Source organism: Leptonotus elevatus, unplaced genomic scaffold, assembly GCF_054856555.1.
Source record: "Leptonotus elevatus isolate MCC_2025b unplaced genomic scaffold, RoL_Lele_1.0 HiC_scaffold_134, whole genome shotgun sequence".
Taxonomy (NCBI): Eukaryota; Metazoa; Chordata; class Actinopteri; order Syngnathiformes; family Syngnathidae; genus Leptonotus; species Leptonotus elevatus.
In genome coordinates this window covers 1-12,896 of record NW_028233525.1, presented here as the reverse complement: position 1 = coordinate 12,896, position 12,896 = coordinate 1, and the positions used below count along the sequence as shown (strand labels likewise).

The window sequence follows — 12,896 nt, the reverse complement described above, 5'->3', positions numbered from 1 at the left end:
ACCCACGCAAGCCAAATGAACATTTCCAGCTTGGCGGAATGGTGGAAAGGCTGAGGAGGTCACATGTCACCAGCCTATTGGACATGCCCGTACGCTCCATCAGCAGGTGTGTAAATATGTATCATGTATCGCAGCGCAGGCCCGCAGGGCCGCCGGCCACACCAGATGGGATCTGAAATGCGGCGTTTCATGTGCTATCATTTAGTAGGTTAGTTCACCCCTCATTGCTTTCACCAGCTGCTGCTCTTCAGCTTGCCATGCAGGAAACACTCTTCATGTTACTGCCAAGACCTTTGCAACTAAGTCACACTTGACACCGCAATTTATTAAGGGTGTGTGGAGGGGGTGGGGGGGCTTTTTTATTTTTAGCCGATTGGTGAAACCAGGCAACAAGTGTGGGGGGGGGGGGGGGCAGATCTACAAACATGGAGGCAAATGACAAAATGCAGATGTTTTGATTTTGTGGTGAAACAAATAAAGGAAAACAGTATGTTACAAGATTTTATACATCTCTTTCCAAGATGTGTATTTGTCATCGTTACTTTATTATTGAGGGCAATATTGTGTTGTGTCTCCTCCTTTTATCGACCTGCTGCCTTCATCTCAATCTGCAGACAGTCGCTGACTGGCCTCCTTGTCCAAATAACGAGGTCTGCATTGCTCCCATGAGCCTCCTTTTTTCTTCTTCTTTTTTTTTACCTTGGTAAATTCATCTTGCTGGGTGCATATTTTGTGACACTGCACGTGCGCAGATAAATTATGAAGCCATTCATTGTGAAATGAGTATCAGGGGAAATAAAGCAAAATACTGTGCAGCGTAATGTGGATCACTTCTCAATAGTGACCATTTTTGGCTAAAATGCTGCAAAGAATGTTCAATGTTGTGATTGGATTGAGGAGTGCAACAATATGAAAAATACAAAGGGTGCAAGTTTGACGTCAGTGCAGCCTATAGATGAAGATGAGGGAGAAGGGGGGGTCGACTTTGAGATGACATTGAGGCTGCATGTGTAGATGGGAGTTGAGTCTCTGCTTGTTGATGTTAGACAGTCGCACAAGAAGGCAAAGCGGCTGCTGCCCGTGTTGATTCAGCCTCCTTTTCTTCTTCTTCATCTTCATCCTCTTCTTTTTCTTCCTCCTCTTGGTCTTTTCAGCACCGCCTCCCGGCTGGACAGCTCTTGCGCTTTGGACCCTTTGGACGCTGCATGGTCCCTTTAAGGCTTTTAATGGAAGTAAAACCTATTGACGTTCCAAGACATATTGGGAGTTTACAACTTCATCCACAGGAGGAGGAATCCACGCAGATTCGGGGCAAGCTGCGCATCCTCCACATTCACTCCACGTCCACTGTGAGTAAATACGCCAGGTGCTGCTGTGTGTGCGCGCGTGCACGTGTTTGGAAACAACAAATGTCTCCATGTATGATTCTTATTGTTTTTGCGGCAGTGGGTTAACGCACAAGAAATGCGTTTATTGGTGTGTGTGTGTGTGTGTGTGTGTGTGTGTGTGTGTGTGTGTGTGTGTGTGTGTGTGTGTGTGTGTGTGTGTGTGTGTGTGTGTGCGTGTGTGTGTACGTGTGTGCATGCGTGTGTGTGTGTTTGCGCGCGTGCGTGTGAGTGCTGAGCGACTTCACGATAAATAAAAAGAAGAAGAAATGAGCGGTTGATGTCGCGCCTTTCGTCTACTGCAAATGTGCGGACATAATCGTGTCAAATGTGCAGTCACGTTATTGTGCGCGTTTTGCTAATTAAGTCGAGGTGGACGGCTTGGACCGATGCGTAAGGCTTTTACGCATTGGACATCCCTTTGTCTCCACGGTGTGTTGTGTCTCCCAGCTGGTGTGAGACCTCTCTGCGTGCACACTTTTGGAAGAAGCGTTAGGAGAATCTGCAGGTGGTAATTGGAGGACACCTCTTTATTATGATTCCCATGCAGCTCAACGGCGATTTGCTTCTGCGCGTCTTGCGCTTGCAGTGATTCATCCAAGTTTTTTTCCCCTCGTTTTTTTTTTCATTTGTGTGTTTTGTTGGTTTGTTCGTTGGATGCAATAAATGCCAGACTTTGCATGTTGAAATAATTGGCTTGAATCTGTCATGTGTTCAGTCCAATATGACTTTTTTCCCCCCGATTCTGATATGAATAGTTCTCTTTTTTTATGTCAATGGTCCTAATTCACACCAGCTTCTTTAATGTCTGTTTGAAATGCGCATATCAATGCAAAGCGGATTTGCTCAATTAATTGGCTTTATTGCGCCAAACGAGGAGTGAATTAATGCGGTGCGAAATGTGTATATTTGTGCCTCACGATGAGCTGGGTCGGGTCGCCTGAAAAACGGGACCAACTGCTGTTATTTACCATACCTGCAGGTTAACGGCGACTGACGATCCGTGCGTACGCGGGCTTCTTTTCCTCACGCTCGCTCCAAAGGTTTGGTGCGAAAACCGCGAAGCTGTTGTCTACGTGGAACGGTGCAGAAGCCTCCCGTCCGACTGCCAGGGCCTGTGCCAAAGCCAGAGACATGGCGACAAACGGCACCAAAACGGATGGCCAAGTGACGGAACTGAACGAGGTGGCCGCCAATAATGACAAGCCCAAGTCGCTGGACGTCAAGCCGGAAAATAAGAAAAAGGAGTTGCCAGATAGAGAAACATGGGGAGGGAGATTTGATTTCCTGCTGTCTTGTGTGGGTTATGCAATTGGACTGGGCAACGTGTGGAGATTTCCATATCTCTGTGGCAAAAACGGTGGAGGTAAACAAGCTTTTTCCTTGTGCTCCACAGGCAAACTTGCGCCTCATGATTTCATGCACGTGATGTTGTGCTGATGTCTGACTTGATCCACTTTTCCATCTCCATCCAGGGGCCTTCTTGATTCCATATTTTTTGACTCTCATATTTGCTGGGATGCCCTTGTTCCTACTGGAATGCTCCCTGGGTCAATACACCTCGATTGGGGGGCTCGGTGTGTGGAAACTGGCTCCCATGTTTAAAGGTAGCTCCTCTCATGATACATTTGAAAACAGCATATAGTGATGACAATGAATCCCTTGCATGCATACTGATAGTTGAAGTGGCATATTTATTTTTGTGTGGCAGGTGTGGGCCTTGCAGCTGCTGTCCTTTCCTTCTGGCTTAACATTTACTACATTGTAATCATTTCCTGGGCTATTTATTACCTGTACAACTCCTTCACTGCTGTGAGTACCCATGAAAAAGCGTCAAATCAGTGTTGTTGAAGAATCACAGGCACGGTTTTGTACATGTTTTTTTATATTTGATTCCAGGAACTACCATGGAGCTCATGCAACAATCTATGGAACACAGAGAAGTGTTATACAAATTACTCCATTGCAGACACCACCAATCTCACCAGTGCAGTGGTGGAGTTTTGGGAGTAAGATATCCTCATCCTCTTGTAGCCCTCCATGAATCCCGAAGATAAACAAAAGGCCGGCAGGCTGTCTAACAGGCGTACTGTCACTGGCTTTGATTTATAGGCGCAATTTGCATGAAATGACCGATGGCTTGGAAAAACCGGGCCAGATTCGAGTGCCGCTCGCAATAACGCTGGCCATCGCTTGGGTCCTCGTCTACTTCTGTATCTGGAAAGGGGTCAGCTGGACAGGGAAGGTAAGACCTTTGCGTATTTGGCTGTCCAGAGCTTTTATGCTGATAAGGAGATATATGTGACCGGAATGCATTATTAATCGAATCTAATATTGCCTCATACATGATTTAGAATTCAGTCAGCGTCGTCAGGATGAATTTCAAAATAAGAGGCAGCAAACAATCCAATTGTGCCCTACAGTGGCTCCTCTAATTCCAAGCCTCCTGACACTATTGGCAGTGCGTGTGGATCCGTGATAGGAGGAGCAACAAACAGCCATTGGCCGCAATCTGGGTTTGTCGTTCCATTTCTCTCCAAGTGCTTTGCCTCCCCTCATGGGCCCACATAGCCATTGCCATGTGACCATGGCAAATAAAATTAGACTTGGTCACAAAACATCATATTTCCTCTGCACGTTTGGCAAATAAATAGCTCGCACGCTGTCATGAATGCACATGGAGAAGAGGAGATGAGCTCAGTGAGGCTGCAGCAGTTTTGCTGTTCTTGAAGACACATTCAGAGCAGGAGTGTACGTTTACAGCACATAATTAACTGAGAGAAGAATTAATGGATTAACTGTTACTTTCAAAGGGATGGCAGAATCTCTCTCTGACATGAAAGTGGGCATTTCGTGTAGGCCAATGTTGCCCGCAGACATTGCTGCTTTCCGATAGCTTTTGGCAGGCATTTCTGAAACGGTCCCTTCTGGAGGGGGCGGGGGGGGGGGGGGGGGGGGGGGGGGGGGGACAATGTAATTATTTTTCCAAACAAGCAATACAAGTTGAGTAAAACTATTACACATGTAGCAAATATACAACAAATTAAGCGGGAGTGAGTAACTGGTCATTATTGTTATCACCCACATTTCTTTTCAGATCAAAAGTTGTGAGTATTTCAATACTACAACGCTGTATTGGGGCCACGTGTAAACATATATTTTTTTAGAGGTTGGGGCAATATTCCGAGAGAAAAAAACTTGCAAATTTGCCACTTTATAAAGTGGCAAATCTGCAAGGAAAAAAAATTGCGAGTTTATAAAGTGGCAAATTTGCGAATTCATAAAGTGCCAAATTTGTGAGAAAAAAACTTACAAGAAATACACGTAGCGTACCACTCGGATGTTTGTGCCAATACTTTTCGGTCGGGTTTTCAAATAAGGAGATAGTAATGGCTATAACCATATCATGTTAAGCATTCGCACTTTGAAGCGATGGGTAATGATAGCGACAAAGACGCCTCACTTTGCAAAGGTCTACACCCTGAGGATCAAGCATTTAAGTTCATTTGTTAAAATGTATTGTTATTTGTACATTTATGTTTCCAGAATTATTATTTACGCATTCTTATAATTTAGGTTTTTTTCCTTTTTTCTTTTTCTTTTATTTTCTTTTTTTTGTACCAGTAGCTAAGTTGATGTGTCGAATCTGCTGCTCGCTGTCATTCACATGCATTTACCTAAAGTATGCTAGCATCTGATTGGATAGTGTTTAGTCATCTGATAGGGGATCAGGAAGTTTTGTCGCGCTAGGTGCCGTATCACGAGTAAAGATTGAATTAGGAATGATCCGTCTCGATCCTGCCTTTTCATTTTATAAGCAGTGTCCCATTAAACACCAACGAATCCTTACTTTATAATTTGCCACTTTATAAACTCGCTAATTTGAGAGTTTTTTTTAGAGTGGCAAATTTGAGAGTTCTCTGAATATTAAACCCCTCTGAATTTTTTTTTACGCGTGGCCGTAATACGCTGTCACTGACACTATATGTGTCAATGAGTAAAAAGTGTCATCTGTGAGCTGTTAGCTGGCTAGATGCTAACAGTGCTAGAAAGAAACCCAATTCTAGTTTCTGCTCACAATTTGTGCGTTGCACATTTTTCAAACTACGAATCATAAAGGTGAGATTAATTGCAATATATAAAATGTATGTTTTGAAATAGTAACTATTAACTATATACATATTTTCTTGCCCATACTGCATTTTAATGTTTTTATTTTATTAAATTTTTTTATGTTGATGGACAAAAGTACGTGTTTACATGTAAGTTCATAACAAGTGAATTGGATCTATTCTTAATTTGCATTTTTTTATATCTACATGTTCGCAAAAACACAGTGGTGCCTCTTGAATTTTTTTGGGGGGTGGCCAGATGGGGACACTTAAAATGTTAGGGTGGGACACCTACCGAAACTGAAAGCCATCATTTCAGGATATCATTATAGTGTTGTAGTCAACTGGCCACAGTGGCCAGTAGAAAGACTTAATTGTCTTCTAATATGCTTTGGTTACTAATGATCGGATGTGCAAAAAATAAGTTAAGTACAGTTAAAATGGATTTCTATTGGCCAAGCAAATTTATGGGGTGACCAGTAAATTTGCAGGGGGCGACCCCTTCGTGGCGCCATTGTGCATACACTTATTCTGGTTATGAAAAACACATATTTGAGAAATGATTTACTTAAAGGGGAAGTCAACCCCCACCCCCCATTTTTTTTTATTAAAACAATTTTATTTTTTTTATAATAATGTTCTATGCAGCCGACTAGTCTAAATACGATATTCTGATTAATTTTGCATGTGTGGAATATAACTTGAGCAGCAAAATCCATCTGTTTTTATCCATCTCAGGGGGCGGCCATTTTGTCCCTTGCTGTCAACTGTAGATGACATCAATGTTGCTCAGGTCTCAGGTAACAACCAATCACAGCACAGCTTCAGAAAACAGGTGACCTCTGATTGGTTGTTGCAAGAGCCCTGAGCAACTGTAATGTCATCTTCAGTCTACAGCAAGTTTTAAAATGGCTGCCCCCTAAGATGGATATATATATATTATATATATTATATTCCACAAATGTAATATTAATCAGAATGTCATGTTTAGACTAGTGAGGTCACATATTACATATTATTGTCAAGAAATATTTAAGGTTGACTTCCACGTTAATTCTCACATGTTAAGACTTTGGTAGTCTTCAGCATTTTCAAATTTCAAATTGTGACTCAACGCTTGATCATGTTGATCAGTTTACTTCAGTTTAAGCTGATGGTTATGAATGTCTTGTTTGTCTTAAAACACACACAATGTGTCTGCTTTCATAAAGCGACTTTCATTTGTCTCACTGACCTTGCTGGCAAGAATATTGTTTAACTGAGTTTTTCTGTTCAGTGTTGTCGATGGACATCTGGCTACATATTACTTCAACCTCTGACTGTGACCGTTTGGTTATTTAGTTCTTTGGCTACAATGGAAAGGAGCAATTAAATAAGTGAGGCTGTTTATCAAAGGGGAAGTCAACCCCCCATTCTGATTAATGTTGCATTTGTGGAACATGAATGAAGCAGCATCCGTCTCAGGGGGCGGCCATTTTGACACTTGCTGTCGACTGAAAATGACATCACAGTTTCTCAGGGCTCAGGTAATGACCAATCATAGCTCCGCTTGCGGATGACACATGACCAAACTCAGAAAACAGCTGAGCCGTGATTTAATGTGATTTTATTCATATTTCACAAATGCAATATTAATCAGAATGCCGTGTTTAGACTAGTGAGGTGCATAGAACACATTGTTGTAAGGAAAATTTGGGGGGTTTACTTCCCCTTTCTATTGTTTTGTTCATTAAAGGTGGCTTAATACAATATCACCTATGTTCTTCTTTGGCAACAGATTTTCTGCCAGTTGTCAGGACTCAATAATCAGTTTCTCTCCAATTCTGTGAATTCATTATGATGTCCATCCCAAATTCAGAGCCATCATAGAAATGATGCTAACTGGACGCGACCATGCAGTTTGCAATTAGTGCATTGGCGATGCCTCGCTGATTGCCGCTTCACACTTCACAGGTGGTTTACTTCTCGGCGACATATCCCTACTTCATGCTCTTCATTCTCTTCATTCGTGGAGTGACCCTGCCCGGAGCAAAAGACGGAATTCTATTCTACATCACCCCTAATTTTGAAAAGCTCAAACAATCGGAGGTAAAGACAAGAGAATGCAACGAGGTCGCATGCGTTGCCCGGCGAGTTTCAATATTTGTGCTCCTCTCACCAGGTATGGCTGGACGCAGCAACCCAAATCTTTTTTTCCTACGGATTGGGCTTGGGCTCACTTATAGCTCTTGGAAGCTACAACCCATTCAATAATAATGTTTACAGGTGAGACTGACAAAACCCACAGTGTGGTTTGATGTTGACACGAGACGGTTTTTGATTTTAAGTCTGTGTACTGAGAGGAAATGAAACAATGTGTGCAATGTGTGATTTCCCTGATGCCTGTTTTCTTGCTTTCAAAGTCATTTCTACTCCATTTCTATGAATCTATTATAGATGTAATATGTTCTGTCCACATATAAAATGTCAATTTTCTCCACTTGCTCTCCCTAGAGACTCTATTATTGTGTGCTTCATCAACTCATGCACCAGCATGTTTGCTGGCTTTGTCATCTTCTCCATTGTTGGCTTCATGGCACACGTGACCAAGAAGGATATTGCCGACGTCGCGGCTTCAGGTAACAATGCGCGGGGCAGCCCAACCACCAACGGTGCCAACGTTTTGATCGTCACTTTCTGCATGCCAACTGACGAGATGTGATTTCGCCATTTGCTCTCCAGGTCCCGGCTTAGCTTTTCTGGCGTATCCTGAGGCAGTAACCCAGTTGCCTGTGTCTCCACTGTGGGCTATTCTGTTCTTCTCCATGCTGCTCATGCTGGGGATCGACAGCCAGGTAAGCGGGCTAAGTAACAATCTGCTCATGGGCTGACCTAAATAGTCAAATGCGGATACGTATCACACGTTAGCACCCACCAGCTCGCTGCATGATAAGCATGCAATTTGCTTCTTGTGCACTGATAGTGGCCAGTTTTGACATTAGCTGTCAAGGTGCTTTAAAGCAACTTTATCACCTCTGTGTGCCTGCAGGTTACACTGCCTGCAATTTCTTTATTCCCCCCCCCCCCCCACATTTTGTGATATCACGGTTCAAGTGAGGCAACAGAAAGCAGCGAGGCAGTCATACCTTGGTGTTATAGAAATGTTGATTTTGCACATCTAGAATTCTTCCAAGAAGTGGATTGTGAGATCGTTCAGAAGAAGTGCTGTCACTATCGAATATTTTTAGGATCGATTGATGATTCAATCGATTAATTGACCAATCAGATTCAATTAAATTTTGCATTAAAGCGGGTTTTTATTTAATTCCCCCTGATTACTGTTTATTAACCAGTGATTGGTGTTTATTTCGTACTTCAAATTCGTATAGTGATTTTAAAAAAGGGGGGATGATGTTGTCCTATTGATATGCTGAAATCAGAGGATTTGGAAAATTTTAGTTAATTAAAAAAAAAAGGCTCCAAACGATTACTCAATTATTAAAAGTTGTTGATTAACTCATTCACTCCCAGCCATTGTCCCTGAAGCAACCCTCTTCACTGCTGGCTGTTATACTGGATTTTGACTGATTTTGTAAGACCCACAGAATATTGTGTTCTATTGCTATAAAGAATGAATGGAACCTATAGAGTCTCTTCTTCCATCAGGGAAAGAAAAGTATATTTGTATCTGTTTCCATTTTGCAGCAATTAGCATTACAATATAGCCAAGTTTCATCATTATTTACAACTGTCGAAAACACTGGAAAAAAGAGCTTTGTTGCAAAATGGCCCTGGTTGATCTCTTTTGATTGCTTCATGCATTCTCTTCAGTTTAGAGGCTGCATCAGAACCTTCTGTATGCTCTAACATAAAAATACAATTAAAACATTTTTAAAAAACATATAAATACGTCTTTGGGAGCATGGCAATTTTGAAAAAGAACGTATTTATACGTTTCTGGGAGCAAATGAGTTAATATGATAATTGATTACTTGCTTTGTTTTTCCTTGTTTTTTTTTGTTTTTTCTTCTTTAAAAAATGAATTGATTACTTGTTGATTAATCGATTAACTTTGATAGCTCTATTTCAAAGATGACAGTGTGTTTGCCACAATCTTCCCTTATCCGGAACACCAACTAAGTCAGATTTAGCTAACCTAATTGCATGCCACAATTTAAATATGAAGATTGGAATGGCACCTAGTGTAAATCCCAATCAGCAATAAAGTACAATCACACAGCAAGGTTTAATGCTTGCACATAATGGCCTTTCATATTTTTCTCTGTGCCTGCTGTTCTTGTCCGTCAGTTCTGCACTGTGGAGGGCTTCATTACTGCTTTAGTAGATGAATTTCCCAGAAAGCTTCGAGGTAGACGAGAGATCTTCATCGCAGTGGTCTGCCTGGTGTCTTATGTGATTGGCCTTTCAAACATCACACAGGTACAGCAGGCGGCTCTCTCTCCAAACTGTTTTGAACATTGTGAAATCATGCTGAAATGGCTCAACTCCATTTTTCTGCCACCAGGGTGGGATTTATGTGTTCAAACTGTTTGACTACTATTCTGCCAGTGGAATGTGTCTGCTTTTCCTGGTCTTCTTTGAATGCATCTCCATATCCTGGTGCTACGGTGTGTATGTCACAAAGACGGGCACATTGTTCAATTATTCAGCAACATTTGAAGTTAGAGGAATCTTGAAAAAGTCTTGTCAGCGTCAAGGTCGTGCACGCTCATCATCATGCGCGGCAAACCTGCAGCAAATTGAAATAGATTGGAGATGAGTTTTTCACCCTCCATTTATTTGTCTCTCAGGTGTGAACAAGTTCTATGACAACATCGAGGAGATGATTGGCTACAAGCCGTGTGTGTGGTGGAAGATGTGCTGGGTGGTGTTCACCCCCCTCATTGTCGCTGTGCGTGAGATCAGTACACTTGACGTGAAAAATGGAACATCGTGAAAAGTCAATATTAGCTGCCTGCCCGCCGCCACGTTGAGATGAGACGCCGCTGCGAGTCATGGGTGTCATGATGCATAAAGTGTCTCCTGTCTCCCACAGGGGGTGTTCTTGTTCAGCGCCGTACAAATGGTTCCTCTCACGATGGGAGACTATGTGTTCCCAAGCTGGGGTCAGGGAGTGGGCTGGCTCATGGCACTCTCTTCTATGGTTCTCATACCGGGATACATGATTTATATGTATCTTGGCCTCAAGGGCACCTACAAAGAGGTATGAGGATTTGGGAATTAGTTTCTTAACAATTTCTTGACAATATGTTCTATGCAGCCCCACTAGTCTAAATACGGTATTTTGGTTGATATTGCGTTGGAATATGAGTTAAAGGGGAAGTCAACGTTTAACATTTCTTGACAATAATATGTTATATGTGAACTCACTAGTCTAAACATAACATTCTGGTGGGGGTGCATAGAACATATTGTCAAGAAAATATTTTTGGGTTGACTTGAAATCCAGCAGTTTTTATGAATCTCAGGAGGTGGCCATTTTGTCACTTACCGTCGAGAGACAATGACATCATAGTTGCTCAGGTCTCAGGTGACAACCAATCACAGCTCCGTTTTAGAAAGCAGGTCAGCTGCGATTGGTCGTTGCCCAAACTGAGCAACAGTGATGTCATCTTCAGTCGACAGCAAGCTGCAAAATGGCCGCACCCTGAGATGGTTAAAAATGGTTTTGCTGCATCATTTATATTCCACTTGTCACATTAATCCGAATGTCATGTTCAGACCAGTGAGGTCACATATAACATATTAGTGTCAAGAACTGTTTAAGGTTGACTTCCCCTTTAACTAAAGTTTGCACTACTGTTTGTAACCCGTGCGCATCTCTCTGCAGCGACTTCGGATAATGCTTCGGCCTCCAGCGGTTGTCAGGCGACCGCAGGAAAATGGACCTGAGCAGCAGGTGGAAACCAACACTGCTAACCTACCCAGCCCGGCTAATCCAGCTAACCCCGCCAGCCCGACCAACCCAGTCCCCGCCAACCCGGCTCCAGTCACCGCAACCAGCCCCGTGTCCCCCGCGAACCCGGCTCCGCCATCCGCTAACCCTCCTCCCACTGCTGCCGCTAGCCCTGTGAACCCAGCAACAAGCCCCACCATCGTGACCACCATCACCACAACCGCCAGCACCGCGGCCAGTCCGGCCATCAACACAACAACAGTCAGTCCAACAGTCCCTCCCCCGATCCCGGCCAATCCAACGGAGCCCGTTAACCCACCAAACCCAGCAAGTGTGCCCTCTAACCTGACCACTGCCGAGGCCAACGTGTAGACAGCAAAGAAACCCTCTTGGAGCATGTAGACAAACGAGAACATTACACAGGACTTACTTCCAAGATTTTAATTGATTCACCTACCTCCGAGGGCAATACCTGATCGAAACAGATTTTCCAACCATATTTCATTTTCCTACATTTTCCAAGCCAACGATGTCCTATTGTTGGTTTGCATTCCGAAAATATCAAAGACTGTTAGTGTGCCGGTGCAACCATAAATCTGAGTATTTAAAAAAAAAATAAACATACTGTGTAATACTGTGAGAAAAGAAAATAAACTAAATAGAGATATAGATTAGAAATTTGTTGAATATCTTCATGAATGGAGTAAATACCTGTGTGACTATAGTAGATGAAGTAGTGAACAAAATTGATATCGCTAACGACAGCAAGGGCTGTGTCAATTTTATCGTGGATGTTTACTAAATCTCACACAGTTGTCTCTTTTTCAAAACGTTGCAAAACGTGCACTCTGTAAGGCAAACTGAAGGCCAGAGCGCAGTTGAGGAGCTCGTGAGAAAGCACAATGCCAATAAGAAGTTCATGTTTAGAAGTCAGCTGGAGAAATCCAGTCATGTTTTGTGTGTGAGAGAGAGACTGTTATTTTTCCTTCCTTTTTTCAGTGAAAAAAAAAAGAAAAAACTTTTATGTGATGGAAACATTTTTAGAATTATTTTTAGGAGGTTTTATACTCTATGTTGTCGATGTGATGGAGGACCAAATCAATAGGCAGACACATGCAAAAACTATGCCATTTAGCATCTGGTTGGCAGAAGCACAGGGTACGAAGAGGTACAAAAAAATGAAGGGAGAAAAAAAAAAGCACACGGTTAGAGGAAGTGATTTACAAACGTAGACTATCCCTTAATCTTGACAGTCAGTGCTGTTTACGATTTGCATGCTTTCCTCAGGAACATCAGTGAAAATTGTCTGAAATTCCTGACTTAAAAAAAAAAAGAAGAAGAAAAGATGGCCTTAAGCCAAAACATCAATTTCGGTCTGTTTACATGACTGGGCACAACAACAACAACAACAAAAGGACCACATCATACGCTAGCACAAGAACCTGGACCAACTCTGTGTTTGAGTTTGACTTTTCTGTACCTGTATCGATCAATTATAGTTTG

General features: G+C 42.5%; 1 protein-coding gene across 2 annotated transcripts; it reads left to right on the top strand.

Moving 5' to 3' along the window:
* The first annotated feature begins 980 nt into the window (after positions 1 to 980).
* On the top strand, positions 981 to 12,889 carry LOC147155191 (sodium- and chloride-dependent GABA transporter 1-like). Of its 2 annotated transcripts, none has more exons than XM_086066711.1 (15): positions 981 to 1,349; positions 2,368 to 2,751; positions 2,861 to 2,992; positions 3,097 to 3,197; positions 3,285 to 3,394; positions 3,498 to 3,630; positions 7,451 to 7,585; positions 7,659 to 7,762; positions 7,991 to 8,115; positions 8,219 to 8,331; positions 9,785 to 9,916; positions 10,002 to 10,104; positions 10,288 to 10,388; positions 10,533 to 10,700; positions 11,328 to 12,889. In XM_086066711.1, exons 2-15 carry the CDS (start codon positions 2,520 to 2,522, stop codon positions 11,763 to 11,765), a joined length of 2,127 nt encoding a protein of 708 aa, XP_085922837.1. In that variant the 5' UTR covers positions 981 to 1,349; positions 2,368 to 2,519; the 3' UTR covers positions 11,766 to 12,889. The 2 variants fall into 2 exon arrangements, with proteins under 2 accessions (XP_085922837.1, XP_085922838.1); XM_086066712.1 differs by lacking the exon at positions 981 to 1,349 and adding an exon at positions 1,666 to 1,893.
* The last annotated feature ends 7 nt before the right edge of the window (positions 12,890 to 12,896 follow it).

Excerpts from the sequence above, each read along its gene's own strand:
- LOC147155191 (XM_086066711.1), top strand. The coding sequence starts at position 2,520 with ATGGCGACAAACGGCACCAAAACGGATGGCCAAGTGACGGAACTGAAC. Across the intron at positions 3,631-7,450 it reads GGGTCAGCTGGACAGGGAAG|GTGGTTTACTTCTCGGCGAC; the intron begins GTAAGACCTTTG and ends CACACTTCACAG. Across the intron at positions 8,332-9,784 it reads TGCTGGGGATCGACAGCCAG|TTCTGCACTGTGGAGGGCTT; the intron begins GTAAGCGGGCTA and ends CTTGTCCGTCAG.